This window comes from Thunnus maccoyii, chromosome 16 (genome assembly GCF_910596095.1).
Source record: "Thunnus maccoyii chromosome 16, fThuMac1.1, whole genome shotgun sequence".
In the NCBI taxonomy this organism is placed as follows: Eukaryota; Metazoa; Chordata; class Actinopteri; order Scombriformes; family Scombridae; genus Thunnus; species Thunnus maccoyii.
Genome location: NC_056548.1, coordinates 25,246,080 through 25,269,911, shown reverse-complemented (window position 1 = coordinate 25,269,911; position 23,832 = coordinate 25,246,080). Strand labels below are relative to the sequence as shown.

General features: G+C 36.4%; 2 protein-coding genes across 3 annotated transcripts; both read right to left on the bottom strand.

Annotated features, from left to right (window-relative positions):
* Window positions 1-1,472: 1,472 nt before the first annotated feature.
* LOC121881125 (interferon-inducible GTPase 5-like) lies at window positions 1,473-5,250 on the bottom strand. The gene is made up of 3 exons (XM_042388773.1): window positions 5,237-5,250; window positions 3,097-3,623; window positions 1,473-2,740 (listed from the first exon to the last, which is right to left on the bottom strand). The coding sequence occupies exons 1-3, from the start codon at window positions 5,248-5,250 to the stop codon at window positions 2,106-2,108; spliced, it is 1,176 nt and encodes a 391-aa protein (XP_042244707.1). The 3' UTR covers window positions 1,473-2,105.
* A 15,368-nt stretch (window positions 5,251-20,618) lies between these two features.
* On the bottom strand, window positions 20,619-22,536 carry LOC121913981 (interferon-inducible GTPase 5-like). 2 transcript variants are annotated; one of them, XM_042436869.1, is made up of 3 exons: window positions 22,499-22,536; window positions 21,632-22,197; window positions 20,619-21,284 (listed from the first exon to the last, which is right to left on the bottom strand). In XM_042436869.1, exons 2-3 carry the CDS (start codon window positions 22,188-22,190, stop codon window positions 20,647-20,649), a joined length of 1,197 nt encoding a protein of 398 aa, XP_042292803.1. In that variant the 5' UTR covers window positions 22,191-22,197; window positions 22,499-22,536; the 3' UTR covers window positions 20,619-20,646. The 2 variants fall into 2 exon arrangements, with proteins under 2 accessions (XP_042292803.1, XP_042292802.1); XM_042436868.1 differs by lacking the exon at window positions 22,499-22,536 and adding an exon at window positions 22,277-22,335.
* Window positions 22,537-23,832: the final 1,296 nt, after the last annotated feature.

Sequence of the window (23,832 nt, the reverse complement as noted above, 5' to 3'; positions counted from 1 at the left end):
TGAGAGTTTGAGTCACACATGTATCGACACAGAAGGGCTTGATGGTGTGTGTTTATACAGGTGGAGAGAAGAATTTCGAAACACTTACAAAACATACGTCTTATGCTACGAAGTTGGATTCTGTGGTATCGATAGAGATCCTCTTAATTTAGTCTTTGATCTATAATAGGGATAAAACTATTAGTCGCTTAATCAATTAGTTGATCAACAGAAATCATTCTACAACAGTTCGGATAATGGATTCATGCTTTTAAGTCATTTATCCAGAAAAAGGCCAAACATTCTGCTGGTTTTTCACTGGTTTCAGATATTTTAGAGACCAAATGTGTATCCAGTTAATCAAAAAAACAATTGACTGCTTAATTGATAATATAAATAACTCTCACTTGCAGCCTTAGTCTATGATCTAGACTTGATTAACCTACATGTGGTGTTGACACACAAAAGGAAAAATGTAGTGGGAACAGTTACAGTGATTTAGTTCCATCAATAGCAAGAAACTCAAATGACCACACTTAATGTCTCCATTCTACCAGCATCAAGTCAGAAAGAGTATCATTGTAATGGTGAAAATGTTCCAAATAAAAGAAAACTCACAGTGGTGTTTCTGATATTCTGTCCAGCCCACACATGTAAATAGAGGTGGATTTAATGCTGGTATTGAGCCCACTGAAGAATGTGGAGGTGTAGTAACTCATCCTGTATTAGAATGCATATATATCATGAATAAAACCTACAATAGTACTAATGTGTTTATTAGTGACACTGATAAAAACAACAATGAATAATAATGATAAACATCATAGTTAATATCTGTTTATTTTCTGTTGGTTGATGTTGTGTTGCAATTCCCCACTGTGACCACTGGGAGGCAGTGAAAACTCATCACAACATCAAACCCAAAGACGCCAACATTATTATAAATACATACATACATACATACAGACAGACAGACAGACAGACAGACAGACAGAAAAATAGATAGCTTGCTCATCATGACATCAACACATGACATGTGTAAATAGCATTACATGGGACAGGTGTTCATAATCTTTGATAATTATGTGTTTATTATAAATGCTGACACAACTATATTTACACATATTATTACATATATTATATTGTATCATATTATATTATATTATATTTGTAACAACATACATTATTAAAGTGTTTAGATGACAAAAACGCATGACAGACACAAACACACCTGCTGCAGGTCACAACAGCGCCCTCTTGGCCCAGTTTAATAATATAGTATAATATATACAATATAATAATATGAAGAGTTTCATATAATGACAACACAGCCAATCTCAGCTCATTCTAATGAAGACTTTTATTTGAAAACCCAAAGATATTTATTTCAAAAACATGATGTAAATAGTTGGCAAACATCATATTTCCTGTTTTACACTCTATCGAAAAATGCAGAAAGATTACCAAACTATGTTTTGTATCCAGTACTTATAGTCAATTTCACTGATAAAACCCAAACTCACAAATCACAGATTTGTCTCTAATATCTGTGTATCTTCTGTTAATTGACGTTGTGTTGCAGTTCCACAATGTGGCCACTGAGAGGAAGTGAAAACTCATCACAGCATCAAATCCACAGACGACATCATGCCACAAGGGTTTATTATTCATAAAGATACAGTTAATAGCCTGCTGAATATGATTATTAATATTAGTATTGATACAAATTTTAATATTCTTCTTCTCATCAGTGTTACTAACAACAAAAACAACAATGCATCACAAAAATAATTCAAAGAGCAAAGCAATCAAATATTTCATAGGCTCTTTTGCAGTATACACGGTTTTATATATGGAAAATAAGATAAAAATCCCTATTTGAAATGTTGAAATGTTGAAAGTTCCAATGTACTAAGCTGCAACAAGTTGACTGTCAATAATGTTTGTATTAATTAGAGTAAGTTAGACCTGCATGGAGGCTATTTGATAGACTGAAAATGCGCAGCTAGGATATAAAACTTAGATTTTGTTTACAGCACTTATTACAAGTATCATGCAAATTTACTTACTTTTTGTACAATCTTAAATGTGCCATTAAATGCCGTATTTCCATTCACCATATGATATCACACCGAGGTGTTCAAACCCAGGGCCTTCTTAAATACTCTCTGTGCATCGTCAGCAAGCATGTTGAGGAAAGTATTCAAACTGTTGTAGGTGGAGGTAAAAGAGAGGGCCATTGTTACTGGGATTCCAAATATTGGAATGAATTTGGATCCTTCTGCTTCCATTAATGCAGCTCCACTTGGAGAAGAAGACAGTAGCTCAATGATAAGCTCTTTGGTTATTTCTTTACCAGCCAGTGGTGATGTCATCACTGTTTTAAGATCATCCACAGGCACACGTGCACTAAGAGCAAGTTTCTGCAATGACTCACTATCAAGACCAAAAGTAACTTGGTATTCTCTGACAACATTAGCCAGACCGGTCAGATCAATAGCAAACGAGAGCCCAGGAACTGGTACACATGCTATGAGCGCATACAAACATGCAACATAATTTATGTTGGCCTGTAAAGCCTTTTTCTTCTTGTTGATGATCTCTAGGTTGACACTGGGTATGGCCCACAGCAGAGCATTCCTCTTGTGTGCAGGAAGTTCTCTCTCTAAGGTCTCCTCTAACAGATGGAAATCATACAGGTAGAGATCAAAGCTGGACACCAGGAAGACCTGTGGAGCCTCAACACCTTGTTTTTGAAGACCTGCGTCACAGATGGTTAAAAAGGGTTAATTCAGTAGAACAAATTGTTATGTCAAGCTTTTTTTTTTCTTTTTGAAAATTTGCAAATTGCAAAGTGCCAATAATTGTGTACAACTAATTTTACATATTTTCTAAACTTGATCTACAGCCAGTTAATACTCAGCCACTACTTCAAATCCTACAGTCACAATCTGTTATAGGTGGCACAAATTCAGAAATCCTCACAAAAAAATAGATCTAGTAAATATAAACAGACAAATAACATCAAGGTAAGAAGTACATCAAGGCAAACATGGGTCAAATGGTGTCTGCAGGGTGATTATTATATTTAAAAATAGTATTATAAAAGCCTCTTACCTTGAATGCAGTTTTCCCTGATTTTTTTCAGAGTCCTTTCTGCATTGAACTCCCTCTGACTTCTTTCCTCATTGCGTAGATCGTTGTCAATCTTTGAGCGAACAAAGTAGAAGTTTTTCCTCATCTTTCGAATCTCCTGAGCAAGCCTCACATCATTTTCTCTGAAGCGAGTGTCAGAGATGATGATGAAGAAGTCAAACTTCTCAAATTCAACATGCTCCAGGTACTTGTCAGCAGGAAATTTGGTGGTGCCAATACCAGGGAGATCCCATAATGTAACATTGGGATAGTTTGGATGGTGGTAAGGTGTGACCTCTAAGGTGGTCTCTACAGAACCAGTAGGGGCGGCTCTCTCATCCCTGTTGTCTATGCCTCTGAAGGCATTCACAAAGGTGGATTTACCAGAACCAGACTCTCCTGTGATGCCAATATGTAGTGGAATCTTATTCTGCTGATCCAAATACTCTTGGATCTTTGTAGTGTTGTGTCGAATTGTTGCAGAAAATGTATCAGAGCAAAAACTCTCTCTTAATAATAAAAAGGGAGTCAGAGGTCCAAACAGCAAAGTGTTCTTTTATTGCCGGCAAGTAAAAGGAGAGCAAAATAGCACTTTTTACAAAGAACCAAATCGCTCCAAAGGTTTTTCTTTGGGGCATTTGTTTTTATGTCCTTGGGTCGGCTTAGGTCACACCTTATCATCCACCCTCCCTAATTTTTGACCAATTATTATGTTACTTTTATCTCGTCACTCGTTGTTGGTCAAAACTCTTCAGACCATGTTTTGAGCTGTTTGAGGATATGTCCTGGCATACATAATTCTTCCTGATTATATCCAATTTTTATATAAGTATTGGGAATCATTTTACACCATTATTGCCAAGTTGTCTTCTGGCCTTTTATTTTTTATAAGTTATTCTAGTCATTTTACACCCTTATTTCTTGATCTCCTCCAGAGAGTATTTTTAAAAGGTGAAGACTTTAATGCAGACCCAAGCAAAGTGACATGTAATACAAACACACTCCAGTGTATGATTATGATTCTTCTACCATGCCTCTATACGTACATTGTGATTAAATATGGTTCATGAGATTATAACTACACCAATAAAAATTGTATCACACTAGCCCTTATTGCTTATAAACTTATAGAATCAATCTGCATAGCTTAATATTGTCTTTAAGCACACCAATGACTTTTAATGAAAATACACCACACATACCGGTACACAAAGACAGCACAAAGTGTTACATAGGAGAAAGCTGCAGTGATGAGCAAAGGTCTTATAAGAAAAATATAAGCTAAAGCTGAATATTACTCAGTTGCCTCCTTAATATCGAAACAGATGCAACTTTAACAATCAAACAAGCACACTGTAAATAAATGTGAATACATGACTCACTGTATGAGGTACTTTGAACGTTACTATTCAAGACAAGAAAAGTTTAAATCCTATTACAGTGCTGGACAGTTTCACAGTACAGAGTTAAGCCCTGTAGACAGTCATGAATGAAAATGCCCTGCTGTTTATAGATATCACTTGTGATATCTATAAACAGCAGGGCATTTGCAGCTGGTCTACAGGAAACTGACTACAGAGAGGGAAAGGTGTACATGTGAGCTGAACCCTGTGACCGCTGCAGGTCCTTATTAGGTCAAAAAAACATCTATGTTGTCTTATAACTTACTCTGTTTTTGAGCTTCTTGTCAAATTACTTTGAAAGTATGTTCAGTCTGTCTGAAAAGGTTTATTGTGGTCTTTGTCATGCTGTCACGTCCTACCAGGACTTTTTCTGTTTTTTGGACTCTTTGTGTTTTTGTTCTTTTGACTTCCTTGGTTTTTGTTATCCTTCTGATGCCCTCAGACTTTTTCTGTTTTTAGTTGGACTTTTTGAGGATTATTTCATGTGTCTCACCCGTGTGTCCTTTCCCTCACCTGTGTTTTATTTGCAATCACTCCCTGTGTATTTATAGTCCAGTTTTCAGTGCGGTCTTTGTCGAGTTGTCTGCTTCTGTCCGATGTTCCTGTGTCATCTGTGTTCTGGTTCGTTCCCATGACTTTTTGCTTTTTCATTAAAAAATATCTGCATATGATTGTCCCTGCCTACGGTCTCTGCATTTGGGTCCACCTGCTCCACTCACCCACCCTGACACATGCTGGTTTGAGCAAAATTACAAGTGACCAAAAATATGAATATATCGGGGGAAATTAATTTATACAAGAGATCAGAAAATAAGTACAGCTGTATATAAGAGACATGCTGAGAAAAGTTGCACCCAGTTTTAGAGGTTGTATAATTGTGAGGAGTCAGTATTTTTATGGTTGGAAAATAAAAAGTATCCTCCACTAAAAGATGTTCAGTTGGAAAAAAACTGCATTTTGTACATCATTCTTGATGGTCCTGTAAATTGTACCTCTATTTATTTGCCTTATTTAGTTTGCTATATTTTGTATGTACACACAGCATTACAACAAAATGTTATATTAAAAATATGAATAATTAAACTGTGGTCTGTGTATGATGAGTAGTTTTGAGACTTGTATAAGTATGAGAATCTTTTTTTTTCATTTCTATAATTTCATTTTTGTTTTGTATTTTTCTCACCCTGTGTCTTTTGTAGGGTTACAATAAACTTTTGTCCCTTACAGCTGATTGTTTATTCTTTTCTTCACAATCATTTGTTGAGATGAGAGTTTGAGTCACACGTGTATTGACACAGAAGGGCTTGATGGTGTGTGTTTATACAGGTGGAGAGAAGGATTTCTAAACACTTGCAAAACATACGTTTTATGCTATGAAGTTGGTTATGTGTTATGTGTTTATTATAAATGCTGACACAACTATATTTACACATATTATTACATATATTATATTGTATCATATTATATTATATTATATTTATTTTTACATTATTAAAGTTTTTAGATGACAAAAACGCATGACAGACACAAACACACCTGCTGCAGGTCACAACAGCGCCCTCTTGGCCCAGTTTAATAATATAGTATAATATATACAATATAATAATATAAAGAGTTTCATATAATGACAACACAGCCAATCTCAGCTCATTCTAATGAAGAATTTTATTTGAAAACCCAAAGATATTTATTTCAACAACATGATGTAAATAGTTGGCAAACATCATATTTCCTGTTTTACACTCTATCGAAAAATGCAGAAAGATTACCAAACTATGTTTTGTATCCAGTACTTATAGTCAATTTCATTGATAAAACCCAAACTCACAAATCACAGATTTGTCCCTAATATCTGTGTATCTTCTGTTAATTGACGTTGTGTTGCAGTTCCCCAATGTGGCCACTGAAAGGAAGTGAAAACTCATCACAGCATCAAATCCACAGACGACATCATGCCACAAGGGTTTATTATTCATAAAGATACAGTTAATAGCCTGCTGAATATGATTATTAATATTAGTATTGATACAAATTTTAATATTCTTCTTCTCATCAGTGTTACTAACAACAAAAACAACAATGCATCACAAAAATAATTCAAAGAGCAAAGCAATCAAATATTTCAAAGGCTCTTGCAGTATACACGGTATTATATATGGAAAATAAGATAAAAATCCCTATTTGAAATGTTGAAATGTTGAAAGTTTCAATGTACTAAGCTGCAACAAGTTGATTGTCAATAATGTTTGTATTAATTAGAGTAAGTTAGACCTGCATGGAGGCCATTTGATAGACTGAAAATGCGCAGCTAGGATATAAAACTTAGATTTTGTTTACAGCACTTATTACAAGTATCATGCAAATTTACTTACTTTTTTTACAATCTTAAATGTGCCATTAAATGCCGTATTTCCATTCACCATATGATATCACACCGAGGTGTTCAAACCCAGGGCCTTCTTAAATACTCTCTGTGCATCGTCAGCGAGCATGTTGAGGAAAGTATTCAGTATTCATTTATATAGCGCCAAATCACAACAAAAGTCATCTCAAGGCACTTTTCACATAGAGCAGGTCAAGACCGTACTCTTTAAGAACCCAGCTCTTGGTGGGCGGCCATCTGCTTTGACCGGTTGGGTTGAGAGAGAGAAAGAGGGAAAGGGGGGGTCTAGTAAAGAAGTGCTAACTAAGGTTAAGGCTTCCTTAAGCAACCTAGTTGGGATGGGGTCTAAGAGACAGGTTGATGGTTTAGCTGAACAAATCATTGAAGTTAGTTCAGAAAAGTCGACTGGAGAAAAACAGTCCAAATATATGTCAGGATTTACAGCTGTTTCTAAGGTGCCTGTGTTTGGGGAGAAAACGATGCCTGTTGAGGGCAGGAGGTGGTTAATTTTGTCTATAATAGTTAGAATTTTATCATTAAAGAAGCTCATAAAGTCATTACTACTGAGAGCTATAGGAATACATGGATCAATAGAGTTATGGCTCTTTGTCAGCCTGGCCAAAGTGCTGAAAAGGAACCTAGGGCTGTTTTTATTCTCTTCTATTAATGCTGAGTAATAGGCGGCTCTGGCATTACAGAGGACCTTCCTATGTATTTTAAGACTATCTTGCCAGACTAAGCGAGATTCTTCCACTTTGGTGGAACGCCAAATCCTTTCCAATTTTCGTGATGTTTGCTTTAATTTGCGGGTTTGGGAGTTATACCATGGAGCTAACCTCTTATGTTTTATTATCTTCCTTTTTAAGGGGGCGATGGAGTCGAGTGTTATTCGTAATGAGCCTGCAGCACTATCAACAAGATTATCAATTTGGGAGTTAACATAACGTTAACATAAGAGTCCTCTGTAGTATTGAGACATGGCATTGAATTCAGTACTGATGGAATTACTTCCTTAAATTTATCTACACCACTATCAGATAGACATCTAGTGAGGACATTTTTGTCTAATGGTGTGTAATCCAGTAATAGGAATTCAAAAGTTATTAAAAATGATCTAATAAAACAGGATTTTGTGGAAAAATTATTAAATGTTCAATTTCAATCCCATAAATCAGAACAAGGTCTAGGGTGTGGTTAAGACAGTGAGTGGGATTATTTACACATTGAGAGAAGCCAACCGAGTCTAATAATGAGATAAATGCAGTACTGAGACTGTCATTATCGACGTCCACATGAATATTAAAATCACCTACTATAATTACTTTATCTGTACTAAGGACTAAGTTTGATAAAAAACTCTAAGAATTCAGATAGGAATTCAGAGTACGGGCCAGGAGGACGGTACACTATAACAAATAGAACTGGCTGTAAAGTTTTCCAGGTTGGCTGAGAGAGACCAAGAACAAGGCTTTCGAATGAGTTATAATAAAATTTAGGTCTAGGGTTGATGATTAGGCTTGAGTTGAAAATAGCTGCAACTCCTCCTCCTCGGCCAGTGTCTCGAGGAATATGAGTATTAATATGACTGGGGGGAGTGGATTCATTCAGGCTGACATATTCTTCATGACACAGCCAGGTTTCAGTAAGACAAAATAAATCAATATGATGATCTGAGATTAAATCGTTTACTAATACAGCTTTAGATGACAGAGATCTAATGTTCAAGAGTCCACATTTAATTCTCTTATTTTGTTGTACTATTGCAGTAGTGGTTTTAATTTTTACTAGATTTTTATGAATGACTCTTCTTTTGTTTACTTTGGATTTAATTGATTTAAAAAATAAAAATAGAATATCAAGCAAAGTAGATGCATTTAATAATACAACATATATTTTCCAAAAATAAAATCTTGTGTAGTCTGTACTGTGTAGGCTACAGTGTGGCTGTCACTAATCTTTAATGGTAAAACTTTAATGGCAAAACCATCGAAACATGAAAAAATGAATTCAGAACAGTCTTGATTTTGCCTCTGTTCCCTTAAAAGACCATTAACTCATGACATTACACTGTTGGCTCACTACATACCGGTACACAAAGACAGCACAAAGTGTTACATAGGAGAAAGCTGCAGTGATGAGCAAAGGTCTTATAAGAAAAATATAAGCTAAAGCTGAATATTACTCAGTTGCCTCCTTAATATCGAAACAGATGCAACTTTAACAATCAAACAAGCACACTGTAAATAAATGTGAATACATGACTCACTGTATGAGGTACTTTGAACGTTACTATTCAAGACAAGAAAAGTTTAAATCCTATTACAGTGCTGGACAGTTTCACAGTACAGAGTTAAGCCCTGTAGACAGTCATGAATGAAAATGCCCTGCTGTTTATAGATATCACTTGTGATATCTATAAACAGCAGGGCATTTGCAGCTGGTCTACAGGAAACTGACTACAGAGAGGGAAAGGTGTACATGTGAGCTGAACCCTGTGACCGCTGCAGGTCCTTATTAGGTCAAAAAAACATCTATGTTGTCTTATAACTTACTCTGTTTTTGAGCTTCTTGTCAAATTACTTTGAAAGTATGTTCAGTCTGTCTGAAAAGGTTTATTGTGGTCTTTGTCATGCTGTCACGTCCTACCAGGACTTTTTCTGTTTTTTGGACTCTTTGTGTTTTTGTTCTTTTGACTTCCTTGGTTTTTGTTATCCTTCTGATGCCCTCAGACTTTTTCTGTTTTTAGTTGGACTTTTTGAGGATTATTTCATGTGTCTCACCCGTGTGTCCTTTCCCTCACCTGTGTTTTATTTGCAATCACTCCCTGTGTATTTATAGTCCAGTTTTCAGTGCGGTCTTTGTCGAGTTGTCTGCTTCTGTCCGATGTTCCTGTGTCATCTGTGTTCTGGTTCGTTCCCATGACTTTTTGCTTTTTCATTAAAAAATATCTGCATATGATTGTCCCTGCCTACGGTCTCTGCATTTGGGTCCACCTGCTCCACTCACCCACCCTGACACATGCTGGTTTGAGCAAAATTACAAGTGACCAAAAATATGAATATATCGGGGGAAATTAATTTATACAAGAGATCAGAAAATAAGTACAGCTGTATATAAGAGACATGCTGAGAAAAGTTGCACCCAGTTTTAGAGGTTGTATAATTGTGAGGAGTCAGTATTTTTATGGTTGGAAAATAAAAAGTATCCTCCACTAAAAGATGTTCAGTTGGAAAAAAACTGCATTTTGTACATCATTCTTGATGGTCCTGTAAATTGTACCTCTATTTATTTGCCTTATTTAGTTTGCTATATTTTGTATGTACACACAGCATTACAACAAAATGTTATATTAAAAATATGAATAATTAAACTGTGGTCTGTGTATGATGAGTAGTTTTGAGACTTGTATAAGTATGAGAATCTTTTTTTTTCATTTCTATAATTTCATTTTTGTTTTGTATTTTTCTCACCCTGTGTCTTTTGTAGGGTTACAATAAACTTTTGTCCCTTACAGCTGATTGTTTATTCTTTTCTTCACAATCATTTGTTGAGATGAGAGTTTGAGTCACACGTGTATTGACACAGAAGGGCTTGATGGTGTGTGTTTATACAGGTGGAGAGAAGGATTTCTAAACACTTGCAAAACATACGTTTTATGCTATGAAGTTGGTTATGTGTTATGTGTTTATTATAAATGCTGACACAACTATATTTACACATATTATTACATATATTATATTGTATCATATTATATTATATTATATTTATTTTTACATTATTAAAGTTTTTAGATGACAAAAACGCATGACAGACACAAACACACCTGCTGCAGGTCACAACAGCGCCCTCTTGGCCCAGTTTAATAATATAGTATAATATATACAATATAATAATATAAAGAGTTTCATATAATGACAACACAGCCAATCTCAGCTCATTCTAATGAAGAATTTTATTTGAAAACCCAAAGATATTTATTTCAACAACATGATGTAAATAGTTGGCAAACATCATATTTCCTGTTTTACACTCTATCGAAAAATGCAGAAAGATTACCAAACTATGTTTTGTATCCAGTACTTATAGTCAATTTCATTGATAAAACCCAAACTCACAAATCACAGATTTGTCTCTAATATCTGTGTATCTTCTGTTAATTGACGTTGTGTTGCAGTTCCCCAATGTGGCCACTGAAAGGAAGTGAAAACTCATCACAGCATCAAATCCACAGACGACATCATGCCACAAGGGTTTATTATTCATAAAGATACAGTTAATAGCCTGCTGAATATGATTATTAATATTAGTATTGATACAAATTTTAATATTCTTCTTCTCATCAGTGTTACTAACAACAAAAACAACAATGCATCACAAAAATAATTCAAAGAGCAAAGCAATCAAATATTTCAAAGGCTCTTGCAGTATACACGGTATTATATATGGAAAATAAGATAAAAATCCCTATTTGAAATGTTGAAATGTTGAAAGTTTCAATGTACTAAGCTGCAACAAGTTGATTGTCAATAATGTTTGTATTAATTAGAGTAAGTTAGACCTGCATGGAGGCCATTTGATAGACTGAAAATGCGCAGCTAGGATATAAAACTTAGATTTTGTTTACAGCACTTATTACAAGTATCATGCAAATTTACTTACTTTTTTTACAATCTTAAATGTGCCATTAAATGCCGTATTTCCATTCACCATATGATATCACACCGAGGTGTTCAAACCCAGGGCCTTCTTAAATACTCTCTGTGCATCGTCAGCGAGCATGTTGAGGAAAGTATTCAGTATTCATTTATATAGCGCCAAATCACAACAAAAGTCATCTCAAGGCACTTTTCACATAGAGCAGGTCAAGACCGTACTCTTTAAGAACCCAGCTCTTGGTGGGCGGCCATCTGCTTTGACCGGTTGGGTTGAGAGAGAGAAAGAGGGAAAGGGGGGGTCTAGTAAAGAAGTGCTAACTAAGGTTAAGGCTTCCTTAAGCAACCTAGTTGGGATGGGGTCTAAGAGACAGGTTGATGGTTTAGCTGAACAAATCATTGAAGTTAGTTCAGAAAAGTCGACTGGAGAAAAACAGTCCAAATATATGTCAGGATTTACAGCTGTTTCTAAGGTGCCTGTGTTTGGGGAGAAAACGATGCCTGTTGAGGGCAGGAGGTGGTTAATTTTGTCTATAATAGTTAGAATTTTATCATTAAAGAAGCTCATAAAGTCATTACTACTGAGAGCTATAGGAATACATGGATCAATAGAGTTATGGCTCTTTGTCAGCCTGGCCAAAGTGCTGAAAAGGAACCTAGGGCTGTTTTTATTCTCTTCTATTAATGCTGAGTAATAGGCGGCTCTGGCATTACAGAGGACCTTCCTATGTATTTTAAGACTATCTTGCCAGACTAAGCGAGATTCTTCCACTTTGGTGGAACGCCAAATCCTTTCCAATTTTCGTGATGTTTGCTTTAATTTGCGGGTTTGGGAGTTATACCATGGAGCTAACCTCTTATGTTTTATTATCTTCCTTTTTAAGGGGGCGATGGAGTCGAGTGTTATTCGTAATGAGCCTGCAGCACTATCAACAAGATTATCAATTTGGGAGTTAACATAACGTTAACATAAGAGTCCTCTGTAGTATTGAGACATGGCATTGAATTCAGTACTGATGGAATTACTTCCTTAAATTTATCTACACCACTATCAGATAGACATCTAGTGAGGACATTTTTGTCTAATGGTGTGTAATCCAGTAATAGGAATTCAAAAGTTATTAAAAATGATCTAATAAAACAGGATTTTGTGGAAAAATTATTAAATGTTCAATTTCAATCCCATAAATCAGAACAAGGTCTAGGGTGTGGTTAAGACAGTGAGTGGGATTATTTACACATTGAGAGAAGCCAACCGAGTCTAATAATGAGATAAATGCAGTACTGAGACTGTCATTATCGACGTCCACATGAATATTAAAATCACCTACTATAATTACTTTATCTGTACTAAGGACTAAGTTTGATAAAAAACTCTAAGAATTCAGATAGGAATTCAGAGTACGGGCCAGGAGGACGGTACACTATAACAAATAGAACTGGCTGTAAAGTTTTCCAGGTTGGCTGAGAGAGACCAAGAACAAGGCTTTCGAATGAGTTATAATAAAATTTAGGTCTAGGGTTGATGATTAGGCTTGAGTTGAAAATAGCTGCAACTCCTCCTCCTCGGCCAGTGTCTCGAGGAATATGAGTATTAATATGACTGGGGGGAGTGGATTCATTCAGGCTGACATATTCTTCATGACACAGCCAGGTTTCAGTAAGACAAAATAAATCAATATGATGATCTGAGATTAAATCGTTTACTAATACAGCTTTAGATGACAGAGATCTAATGTTCAAGAGTCCACATTTAATTCTCTTATTTTGTTGTACTATTGCAGTAGTGGTTTTAATTTTTACTAGATTTTTATGAATGACTCTTCTTTTGTTTACTTTGGATTTAATTGATTTAAAAAATAAAAATAGAATATCAAGCAAAGTAGATGCATTTAATAATACAACATATATTTTCCAAAAATAAAATCTTGTGTAGTCTGTACTGTGTAGGCTACAGTGTGGCTGTCACTAATCTTTAATGGTAAAACTTTAATGGCAAAACCATCGAAACATGAAAAAATGAATTCAGAACAGTCTTGATTTTGCCTCTGTTCCCTTAAAAGACCATTAACTCATGACATTACACTGTTGGCTCACTACATACCGGTACACAAAGACAGCACAAAGTGTTACATAGGAGAAAGCTGCAGTGATGAGCAAAGGTCTTATAAGAAAAATATAAGCTAAAGCTGAATATTACTCAGTTGCCTCCTTAATATCGAAACAGATGCAACTTTAACAATCAAACAAGCACACTGTAAATAAATGTGAATACATGACTCACTGTATGAGGTACTTTGAACGTTACTATTCAAGACAAGAAAAGTTTAAATCCTATTACAGTGCTGGACAGTTTCACAGTACAGAGTTAAGCCCTGTAGACAGTCATGAATGAAAATGCCCTGCTGTTTATAGATATCACTTGTGATATCTATAAACAGCAGGGCATTTGCAGCTGGTCTACAGGAAACTGACTACAGAGAGGGAAAGGTGTACATGTGAGCTGAACCCTGTGACCGCTGCAGGTCCTTATTAGGTCAAAAAAACATCTATGTTGTCTTATAACTTACTCTGTTTTTGAGCTTCTTGTCAAATTACTTTGAAAGTATGTTCAGTCTGTCTGAAAAGGTTTATTGTGGTCTTTGTCATGCTGTCACGTCCTACCAGGACTTTTTCTGTTTTTTGGACTCTTTGTGTTTTTGTTCTTTTGACTTCCTTGGTTTTTGTTATCCTTCTGATGCCCTCAGACTTTTTCTGTTTTTAGTTGGACTTTTTGAGGATTATTTCATGTGTCTCACCCGTGTGTCCTTTCCCTCACCTGTGTTTTATTTGCAATCACTCCCTGTGTATTTATAGTCCAGTTTTCAGTGCGGTCTTTGTCGAGTTGTCTGCTTCTGTCCGATGTTCCTGTGTCATCTGTGTTCTGGTTCGTTCCCATGACTTTTTGCTTTTTCATTAAAAAATATCTGCATATGATTGTCCCTGCCTACGGTCTCTGCATTTGGGTCCACCTGCTCCACTCACCCACCCTGACACATGCTGGTTTGAGCAAAATTACAAGTGACCAAAAATATGAATATATCGGGGGAAATTAATTTATACAAGAGATCAGAAAATAAGTACAGCTGTATATAAGAGACATGCTGAGAAAAGTTGCACCCAGTTTTAGAGGTTGTATAATTGTGAGGAGTCAGTATTTTTATGGTTGGAAAATAAAAAGTATCCTCCACTAAAAGATGTTCAGTTGGAAAAAAACTGCATTTTGTACATCATTCTTGATGGTCCTGTAAATTGTACCTCTATTTATTTGCCTTATTTAGTTTGCTATATTTTGTATGTACACACAGCATTACAACAAAATGTTATATTAAAAATATGAATAATTAAACTGTGGTCTGTGTATGATGAGTAGTTTTGAGACTTGTATAAGTATGAGAATCTTTTTTTTTCATTTCTATAATTTCATTTTTGTTTTGTATTTTTCTCACCCTGTGTCTTTTGTAGGGTTACAATAAACTTTTGTCCCTTACAGCTGATTGTTTATTCTTTTCTTCACAATCATTTGTTGAGATGAGAGTTTGAGTCACACGTGTATTGACACAGAAGGGCTTGATGGTGTGTGTTTATACAGGTGGAGAGAAGGATTTCTAAACACTTGCAAAACATACGTTTTATGCTATGAAGTTGGTTATGTGTTATGTGTTTATTATAAATGCTGACACAACTATATTTACACATATTATTACATATATTATATTGTATCATATTATATTATATTATATTTATTTTTACATTATTAAAGTTTTTAGATGACAAAAACGCATGACAGACACAAACACACCTGCTGCAGGTCACAACAGCGCCCTCTTGGCCCAGTTTAATAATATAGTATAATATATACAATATAATAATATAAAGAGTTTCATATAATGACAACACAGCCAATCTCAGCTCATTCTAATGAAGAATTTTATTTGAAAACCCAAAGATATTTATTTCAACAACATGATGTAAATAGTTGGCAAACATCATATTTCCTGTTTTACACTCTATCGAAAAATGCAGAAAGATTACCAAACTATGTTTTGTATCCAGTACTTATAGTCAATTTCATTGATAAAACCCAAACTCACAAATCACAGATTTGTCTCTAATATCTGTGTATCTTCTGTTAATTGACGTTGTGTTGCAGTTCCCCAATGTGGCCACTGAAAGGAAGTGAAAACTCATCACAGCATCAAATCCACAGACGACATCATGCCACAAGGGTTTATTATTCATAAAGATACAGTTAATAGCCTGCTGAATATGATTATTAATATTAGTATTGATACAAATTTTAATATTCTTCTTCTCATCAGTGTTACTAACAACAAAAACAACAATGCATCACAAAAATAATTCAAAGAGCAAAGCAATCAAATATTTCAAAGGCTCTTGCAGTATACACGGTATTATATATGGAAAATAAGATAAAAATCCCTATTTGAAATGTTGAAATGTTGAAAGTTTCAATGTACTAAGCTGCAACAAGTTGATTGTCAATAATGTTTGTATTAATTAGAGTAAGTTAGACCTGCATGGAGGCCATTTGATAGACTGAAAATGCGCAGCTAGGATATAAAACTTAGATTTTGTTTACAGCACTTATTACAAGTATCATGCAAATTTACTTACTTTTTTTACAATCTTAAATGTGCCATTAAATGCCGTATTTCCATTCACCATATGATATCACACCGAGGTGTTCAAACCCAGGGCCTTCTTAAATACTCTCTGTGCATCGTCAGCGAGCATGTTGAGGAAAGTATTCAGTATTCATTTATATAGCGCCAAATCACAACAAAAGTCATCTCAAGGCACTTTTCACATAGAGCAGGTCAAGACCGTACTCTTTAAGAACCCAGCTCTTGGTGGGCGGCCATCTGCTTTGACCGGTTGGGTTGAGAGAGAGAAAGAGGGAAAGGGGGGGGGGGGGGGGGGGGGCAGAATAACAACAATCATAACGACAACAGCATCAGCAACAGCAACAGCCAGGGAAGGATGCCAACAGGACTGTGAAGGACCGCGAAGGCTCGGCCCAGAACCCAGGGTTTCTTGCAAGATGAGAAAGCACAAAAAAAAAAAAAAAAAAAAAAAAAAAAAAAACTCCGGGGAAGAAGCAAAGTTAGTGACATGCATTGATGTTACATGAATGCATACAGATGGAGAGGAGGAGGACGAGAGAGGAGCTCAGTGCATCATGGGAAGTCCCCCAGCAGTCTAGGCCTATAGCAGCATAACTAAGGACTGATCCAAGGTGAGCCTGGTTGGCCTTAACTATAAGCTTTATCAAAAAGGAAAGTTTTAAGCCTACTCTTAAACATAGAGAGGGTGTCTGCACCCCGGACTGAATCTGGAAGATGGTTCCACAGAAGAGGAGCCTGATAGCTGAAGGCTCTGCCTCCCATTCTACTTTTAAAGACTGTAGGAACCACCAGTAAGCCTGCATTCTAGGAGCGCAGTGTTCTAGTGGGATAATACGGTACTATGAGCTCTTCAAGATATGATGGTGCCTGACCATTAAGGGCTTTGTAAGTTAGGAGAAGGATTTTAAATTCTATTCTAGATTTTACAGGAAGCCAATGTAGCGAAGCTAAAATGGGAGAAATGTGATCTCTTTTTCTAGTTTTAGTCAGTACACGTGCAGCTGCATTCTGGACCAGCTGGAGAGTCTTTGGAGACATGTTAGAGCAGCCTGTTAATAAGGAATTGCAATAATCCAGCCTAGAAGTAACAAATGCGTGGACTAGTTTTTCTGCATCTTTTTGGGACAGGATGTGCCTGATTTTTGCAATATTACGTAAGTGAAAAAAGGTAGTCCTTGAGATTTGATTTATGTGGGAGTTAAAGGACATATCCTCATCAAAGATAACTCCCAGATTCCTTACGGTGGTGCTGGAGGCCAGGGTAATGCCATCCAGAGTAGCTATATCATTAGATAATGTGTTTCTAAGGTGTTTAGGGCCAAGCACAATAACTTCAGTTTTAACTGAGTTTAGTAGTAAAAAATTGCAGGTCATCCAGGTCTTTATGTCCTTAAGGCATGTTTGGAGTTTGTTTAACTGATTGGTTTCATCAGGCTTCATTGATAAATATAACTGGGTATCATCTGCATAACAATGAAAATTTATGGAGTGTTTCCTAATAATATTACCTAAAGGAAGCATATACAAGGTGAATAGAATTGGTCCAAGTACAGAACCTTGTGGAACTCCGTGTCTAACTTTTGCCTTCACGGAGGATTCATCATTGACATGTACAAACTGAAATCGGTCTGATAAATAGGACTTAAACCAGCTTAATGCAGTTCCATTAATGCCAATTAAATGTTCCAGTCTCTGCAAAAGGATTTGATGGTCAATTGTGTTGAATCCGGCACTAAGATCTAACAGGACAAGTATGGAGACAAATTCTTTGTCCGATGCAGTAAGGAGGTCATTTGTGACTTTCACCAGTGCTGTCTCTGTGCTATGATGCGCTCTAAATCCTGACTGAAAATCCTCAAATAAACTATTGTTATGTAGAAAGTCACATAACTGATTAGAGACTGCTTTTTCAAGGATCTTAGAGAGAAATGGAAGGTTAGATATAGGTCTATAATTGGCTAAAATGCCTGAATCAAGAGTAGGCTTCTTAAGAAGAGGTTTAATCACAGCTACTTTAAAGGATTGTGGTACATAGCCTGTTACTAAAGACAGATTGTTCATATCTAGTAAAGAAGTGCTAACTAAGGTTAAGGCTTCCTTAAGCAACCTAGTTGGGATGGGGTCTAAGAGACAGGTTGATGGTTTAGCTGAACAAATAATTGAAGTTAGTTCAGAAAAGTTGACTGGAGAAAAACAGTCCAAATATATGTCAGGATTTACAGCTGTTTCTAAGGTGCCTGTGTTTGGGGAGAAAACGATGCCTGTTGAGGGCAGGAGGTGGTTAATTTTGTCTATAATAGTTAGAATTTTATCATTAAAGAAGCTCATAAAGTCATTACTACTGAGAGCTATAGGAATACATGGATCAATAGAGTTATGGCTCTTTGTCAGCCTGGCCAAAGTGCTGAAAAGGAACCTAGGGCTGTTTTTATTCTCTTCTATTAATGCTGAGTAATAGGCGGCTCTGGCATTACAGAGGACCTTCCTATGTGTTTTAAGACTATCTTGCCAGACTAAGGGAGATTCTTCCACTTTGGTGGAACGCCAAATCCTTTCCAATTTTTGTGATGTTTGCTTTAATTTGCGGGTTTGGGAGTTATACCATGGAGCTAACCTCTTATGTTTTATTATCTTCCTTTTTAAGGGGTCGATGGAGTCGAGTGTTATTCGTAATGAGCCTGCAGCACTATCAACAAGATTATCAATTTGGGAACATAACGTTAACATAAGAGTCCTCTGTAGTATTGAGACATGGCATTGAATTCAGTACTGATGGAATTACTTCCTTAAATTTATCTACACCACCATCAGATAGACATCTAGTGAGGACATTTTTGTCTAATGGTGTGTAATCCAGTAATAGGAATTCAAAAGTTATTAAAAATGATCTAATAAAACAGGATTTTGTGGAAAAATTATAGACACAGATGCGGCATTTGCGGCGCCATTTTTCAGGGCTTAGATCCCTTTGAATTTAGAAGGGTGCAAGAAAGGGTGGTGCAAAAAAAAAAACATGGTGTGAAGAGGAAAGAGAGGAAAAGGGCAAGTGAGGTTGGGGACTCCGGCTGGGCCGCTGGAAACACATATTAGTCAGTCTGTAAGATGACAGAGATGGACAGGACACAGACACAAAGAGGTGACGCTACTGTACGCACAGTAACAGGAGTGTATTGAGTTTAAAGGCCTCACCTGTCTGTCGCTTTGGTGTGTAAAAAAAAAAAAAGAAAAAAGAAAAAAAAGGGGTTGGGGAGGGAGTTCTGATACCACCACATTTCTGTCACTTGGCGTCGACCTGCATGCCAAAAGAAGGGTGCACAAAGTGTGATGTGTTGACTTTGACCTTTGATAGAAAATTGCTTGCAATATGGAACACACCTGTTACACAACAATTTGTACTGCCTGAGAAAAGTTGCACCCAGTTTTAGAGGTTGTATAATTGTGAGGAGTCAGTATTTTTATGGTTGGAAAATAAAAAGTATCCTCCACCGAAAGATGTACAGTTGGAAAAAAAAAGCATTTTGTACACCATTCTTGATGTCTGAGATAAGATTAAAAAAAAAGATTAAAACATTGAGGAATGTTCCATTTTCCTGTAAATTGTACCTCTATTTATTTGCCTTATTTAGTTTGCTATATTTTGTATGTACACACAGCATTACAACAAAATGTTATATTAAAAATATGAATAATTAAACTGTGGTCCGTGTATGATGAGTAGTTTTGAGACTTGTATAAGAATGAGAATCTTTTTTTTTTCATTTCTATAATTTTATTTTTGTTTTGTATTTTTCTCACCCTGTGTCTTTTGTAGGGTTACAATAAACTTTTGTCCCTTACAGCTGATTGTTTATTCTTTTCTTCACAATCATTTGTTGAGATGAGAGTTTGAGTCACACGTGTATCGACACAGAAGGGCTTGATGGTGTGTGTTTATACAGGTGGAGAGAAGGATTTCTAAACACTTACAAAACATACGTCTTATGCTACGAAGTTGGATTCTGTGGTATCGATAGAGATCCTCTTAATTTAGTCTTTGATCTATAATAGGGATAAAACTATTAGTCGCTTAATCAATTAGTCGATCAACAGAAATCATTGTACAACAGTTTTGATAATGGATTCATGCTTTTAAGTCATTTATCCAGAAAAAGGCCAAACATTCTGCTGGTTTTTCACTGGTTTCAGATATTTTAGAGACCAAATGTGTGACCAGTTAATCAAAAAAACAATTGACTGCTTAATTGATAATATGAATAACTCTCACTTGCAGCCTTAGTCTATGATCTAGACTTGATTAACCTACATGTGGTGTTGACACACAAAAGGAAAAATGTAGTGGCAACAGTTACAGTGATTTAGTTCCATCAATAGCCATTAAATGCCATATTTCCATTCACCATATGATATCACACCGAGGTGTTCAAACCCAGGGCCTTCTTAAATACTCTCTGTGCATCGTCAGCGAGCATGTTGAGGAAAGTATTCAGACTGTTGTAGGTGGAAGCAAAAGAGAGGGCCATTGCAGCTGGGATTCCAAATATTGGAATGAATCTGGATCCTTCTTCTGCTGCCATTAATGCAGCTCCACTTACAGACAAAGACAATAGCTTAATGATAAGCTCTTTGGTTATTTCTGTTGCAGCCAGTGGTGATTTCATCACTGCTTTAAGATCATCCACAGGCACACGTGCACTAAGAGCAAGTTTCTGCAATGACTCACTATCAAGACCAAAAGTAACTTGGTATTCTCTGACAGTATTAGATAGAGTGGCCAGATCAGTAAGAAAAGAGAGCCCAGGAACTGGTGCAGATGCTATAAGTGCAGACATACATGCAACATATTTTATTTTGGCCTGTAAAACCTCTTTCTTCTTGTTGATGATCTCTAGGTTGACAGTGGGCATGGCCAACAGCAGAGCATTCCTCTTGTGTGCAGGAAGTTCTCTCTCTAAGGTCTCCTCTAACAGATGGAAATCATACAGGTGGAGATCAAAGCTGGACACCAGGAAGACCTGTGGAGCATCAACACCTTGTTTTTGAAGACCTGTGTCACAGATGGTTAAAAAAGGTTAATTCAGTAGAACAAATTGTTATCTCAAGCTTTTTTTTTTTTTTTTGCAAATTGCAAAGTGCCAATAATTGTGTACAACTAATTTTACACATTTGCTAAACTTGATCTACAGCCAGTTAATACTCAGCCACCACTTCAAATCCTACAGTCACAATCTGTTATAGGTGGCACAAATTCAGAAATCCTCACAAAAAATAGATCTAGTAATATTAAAAAGACAAATAACATCAAGGTAAGAAGTACATTGAGGCAAACATGGGTCAAATGGTGTCTGCAGGGTGATTATTATATTTAAAAATAGTATTATAAAAGCCTCTTACCTTGAATGCAGTTTTCCCTGATTTGTGCCAGAGTCTTTTCTGCATTGAACTCCCTCTGACTTCTTTCCTCATCCCGTAAGTTATGGTCAATCTTTGAGCGAACAAAGTAGAACTTTTTCCTCATCTTCTGAATCTCCTGAGCGAGCTTCACATCATTTTCTCTGAAGCGAGTGTCAGAGATGATGATGAAGAAGTCAAACTTCTCAAATTCAACATGCTCCAGGTACTTGTCAGCAGGAAAGTTGGTGGTGCCAATACCAGGGAGATCCCATAATGTAACATTGGGATAGTTTGGATGGTGGTAAGGTATAACCTCTGAGGTGGTCTCTACAGAACCAGTAGGGGCGGCTCTCTCATCCCTGTTGTCTATGCCTCTGAAGGCATTCACAAAGGTAGATTTACCAGAACCAGACTCTCCTGTGATGCCAATATTTAGTGGAATGTTGTTTAGTTTTTTCAAGTGTTCTTGAGCCTTTTCAGCTGCTGCAGCAGGGCCATTGTTTAGCAGCTCTTCTTTAATTTCTTCAATTTCTGGATATGAATCAAATGGATCATCCATAGTGATCCTTGAAAAGGAGAGAAAAATGACATGAAAATCACTGCAATACGATTTTGGAATGAGTATAACAAAATATACAAACTTACTTTGAACTGACAGTACACACATACAAAGCAGCGTGTCTTATCTTCCAAAAAAGAGTCAAGTGTGACATAAATTAATATTTGACAATCGATAAACAATGTATCAGATTTATGTAGAATAATCTTAGAATTTACTTTGTCTTCTATTTTTTGACTGAAACTGGTTATTTCTTTGAAATCTGTCAAAGTGATTCAACATTAAACTTGAACAGAGCAGCTACTCACTCAATTTTCCTCCTGATGTCAGAACAGATGAGACTGGAGCAGAGACAACACTGGATTTACACAATATAAATTTAAATAGAAACGAGTAGAAGAGAACCTCTGCAGGTGTTTAACTCCTCTTTGAAGGTGAAGTCAGTCCTTTAGACAGATCAGTCTAAACATACTGCTGTGATGAAACAAGTCCAAACTGAATCTCCATGGGTACAATCTATACAGTACACAAGAGGTGTTTGACTTAACAGTCATAGCAGTTTCTTTTTTGCCACACCTAACATCCTGGTATGAGGCAAACTTTGTTTGAGTTCAAACAGGTTGTCCAGGTCAGTCTTGTTGATGATCTCTCTCTCTCTCTCTCTCTCTCTCTCTCTCTCTCTCTCTCTCTCTCTCTCTCTCTCTCTCTCTCTCTCTCTCTCTCTCAATTCATATTACATATTACATATACATATTAAATTCACAGATGTCATAGAAGTTCTATATTATACTGATGCAGTCCATTCTTTGATTGCTATACAATAAAATATAGTACAATGCAATTACCTAATACCATACAAATCCCTAATTTTTGGCATCTTTAAAGTGATTGTGAGTCCCTCAGGCTGTGGCAGGCAAAAACATATTTAGTAGAGGAGCTGCTGTCCCTTCACCGAGGAGAGCTGTTGGTTTCTCCTCTGGAGTTAACATTTGGAAGTTTGCTATTTTCTTGGCTATTTCCCCGTAATGGAAGTCTCTTACTGAAGAGAACTTCTCACAGTGGAGGAGGAAGTGCATCTCAATAACAGCATATCTCTCATGAGATCCACACACGCGGATGTAGAGGAGTTGCACATGCAACTCAAACAGCCATGCATGGATATTATTTTTATTTTTTAGCCTGCCAGGAGAAAACAATACACTTAGCGCACACACTCTCCTGCTCTCATATATATGCTGGTCTCTTTAAACTTAATGAAAGTACATGAACTATAGCTGATATGCAAATACAAAGTGAACAAACCCGACGTGCCAGATAATTTCCATCTTCTTGTTCTGTTTCCTGGTCACAGAATATGTTTTTGTTTCTGACGTCCTGACAGTTTCTGCCCTGTCTGCATACCTGTGCTGCTGGGTAATTCCAGATCTTCTCACGCACCAGTGGATGTTGTCGCTGAAACACAATACAAAAACAGATCATGCACACCTACATGAAAAAATCAGTCATGTTGCCTTTCATACTGCATAGCAAGAGGCAGGTTTCAATGTACTTATAATGTCCAGGTTGTTTGTTTATACCAACATCTGAAATGAGTTCATTAGAGCTGTATGATGTGGTAGGAAGATGCATTTGACAAACTTAT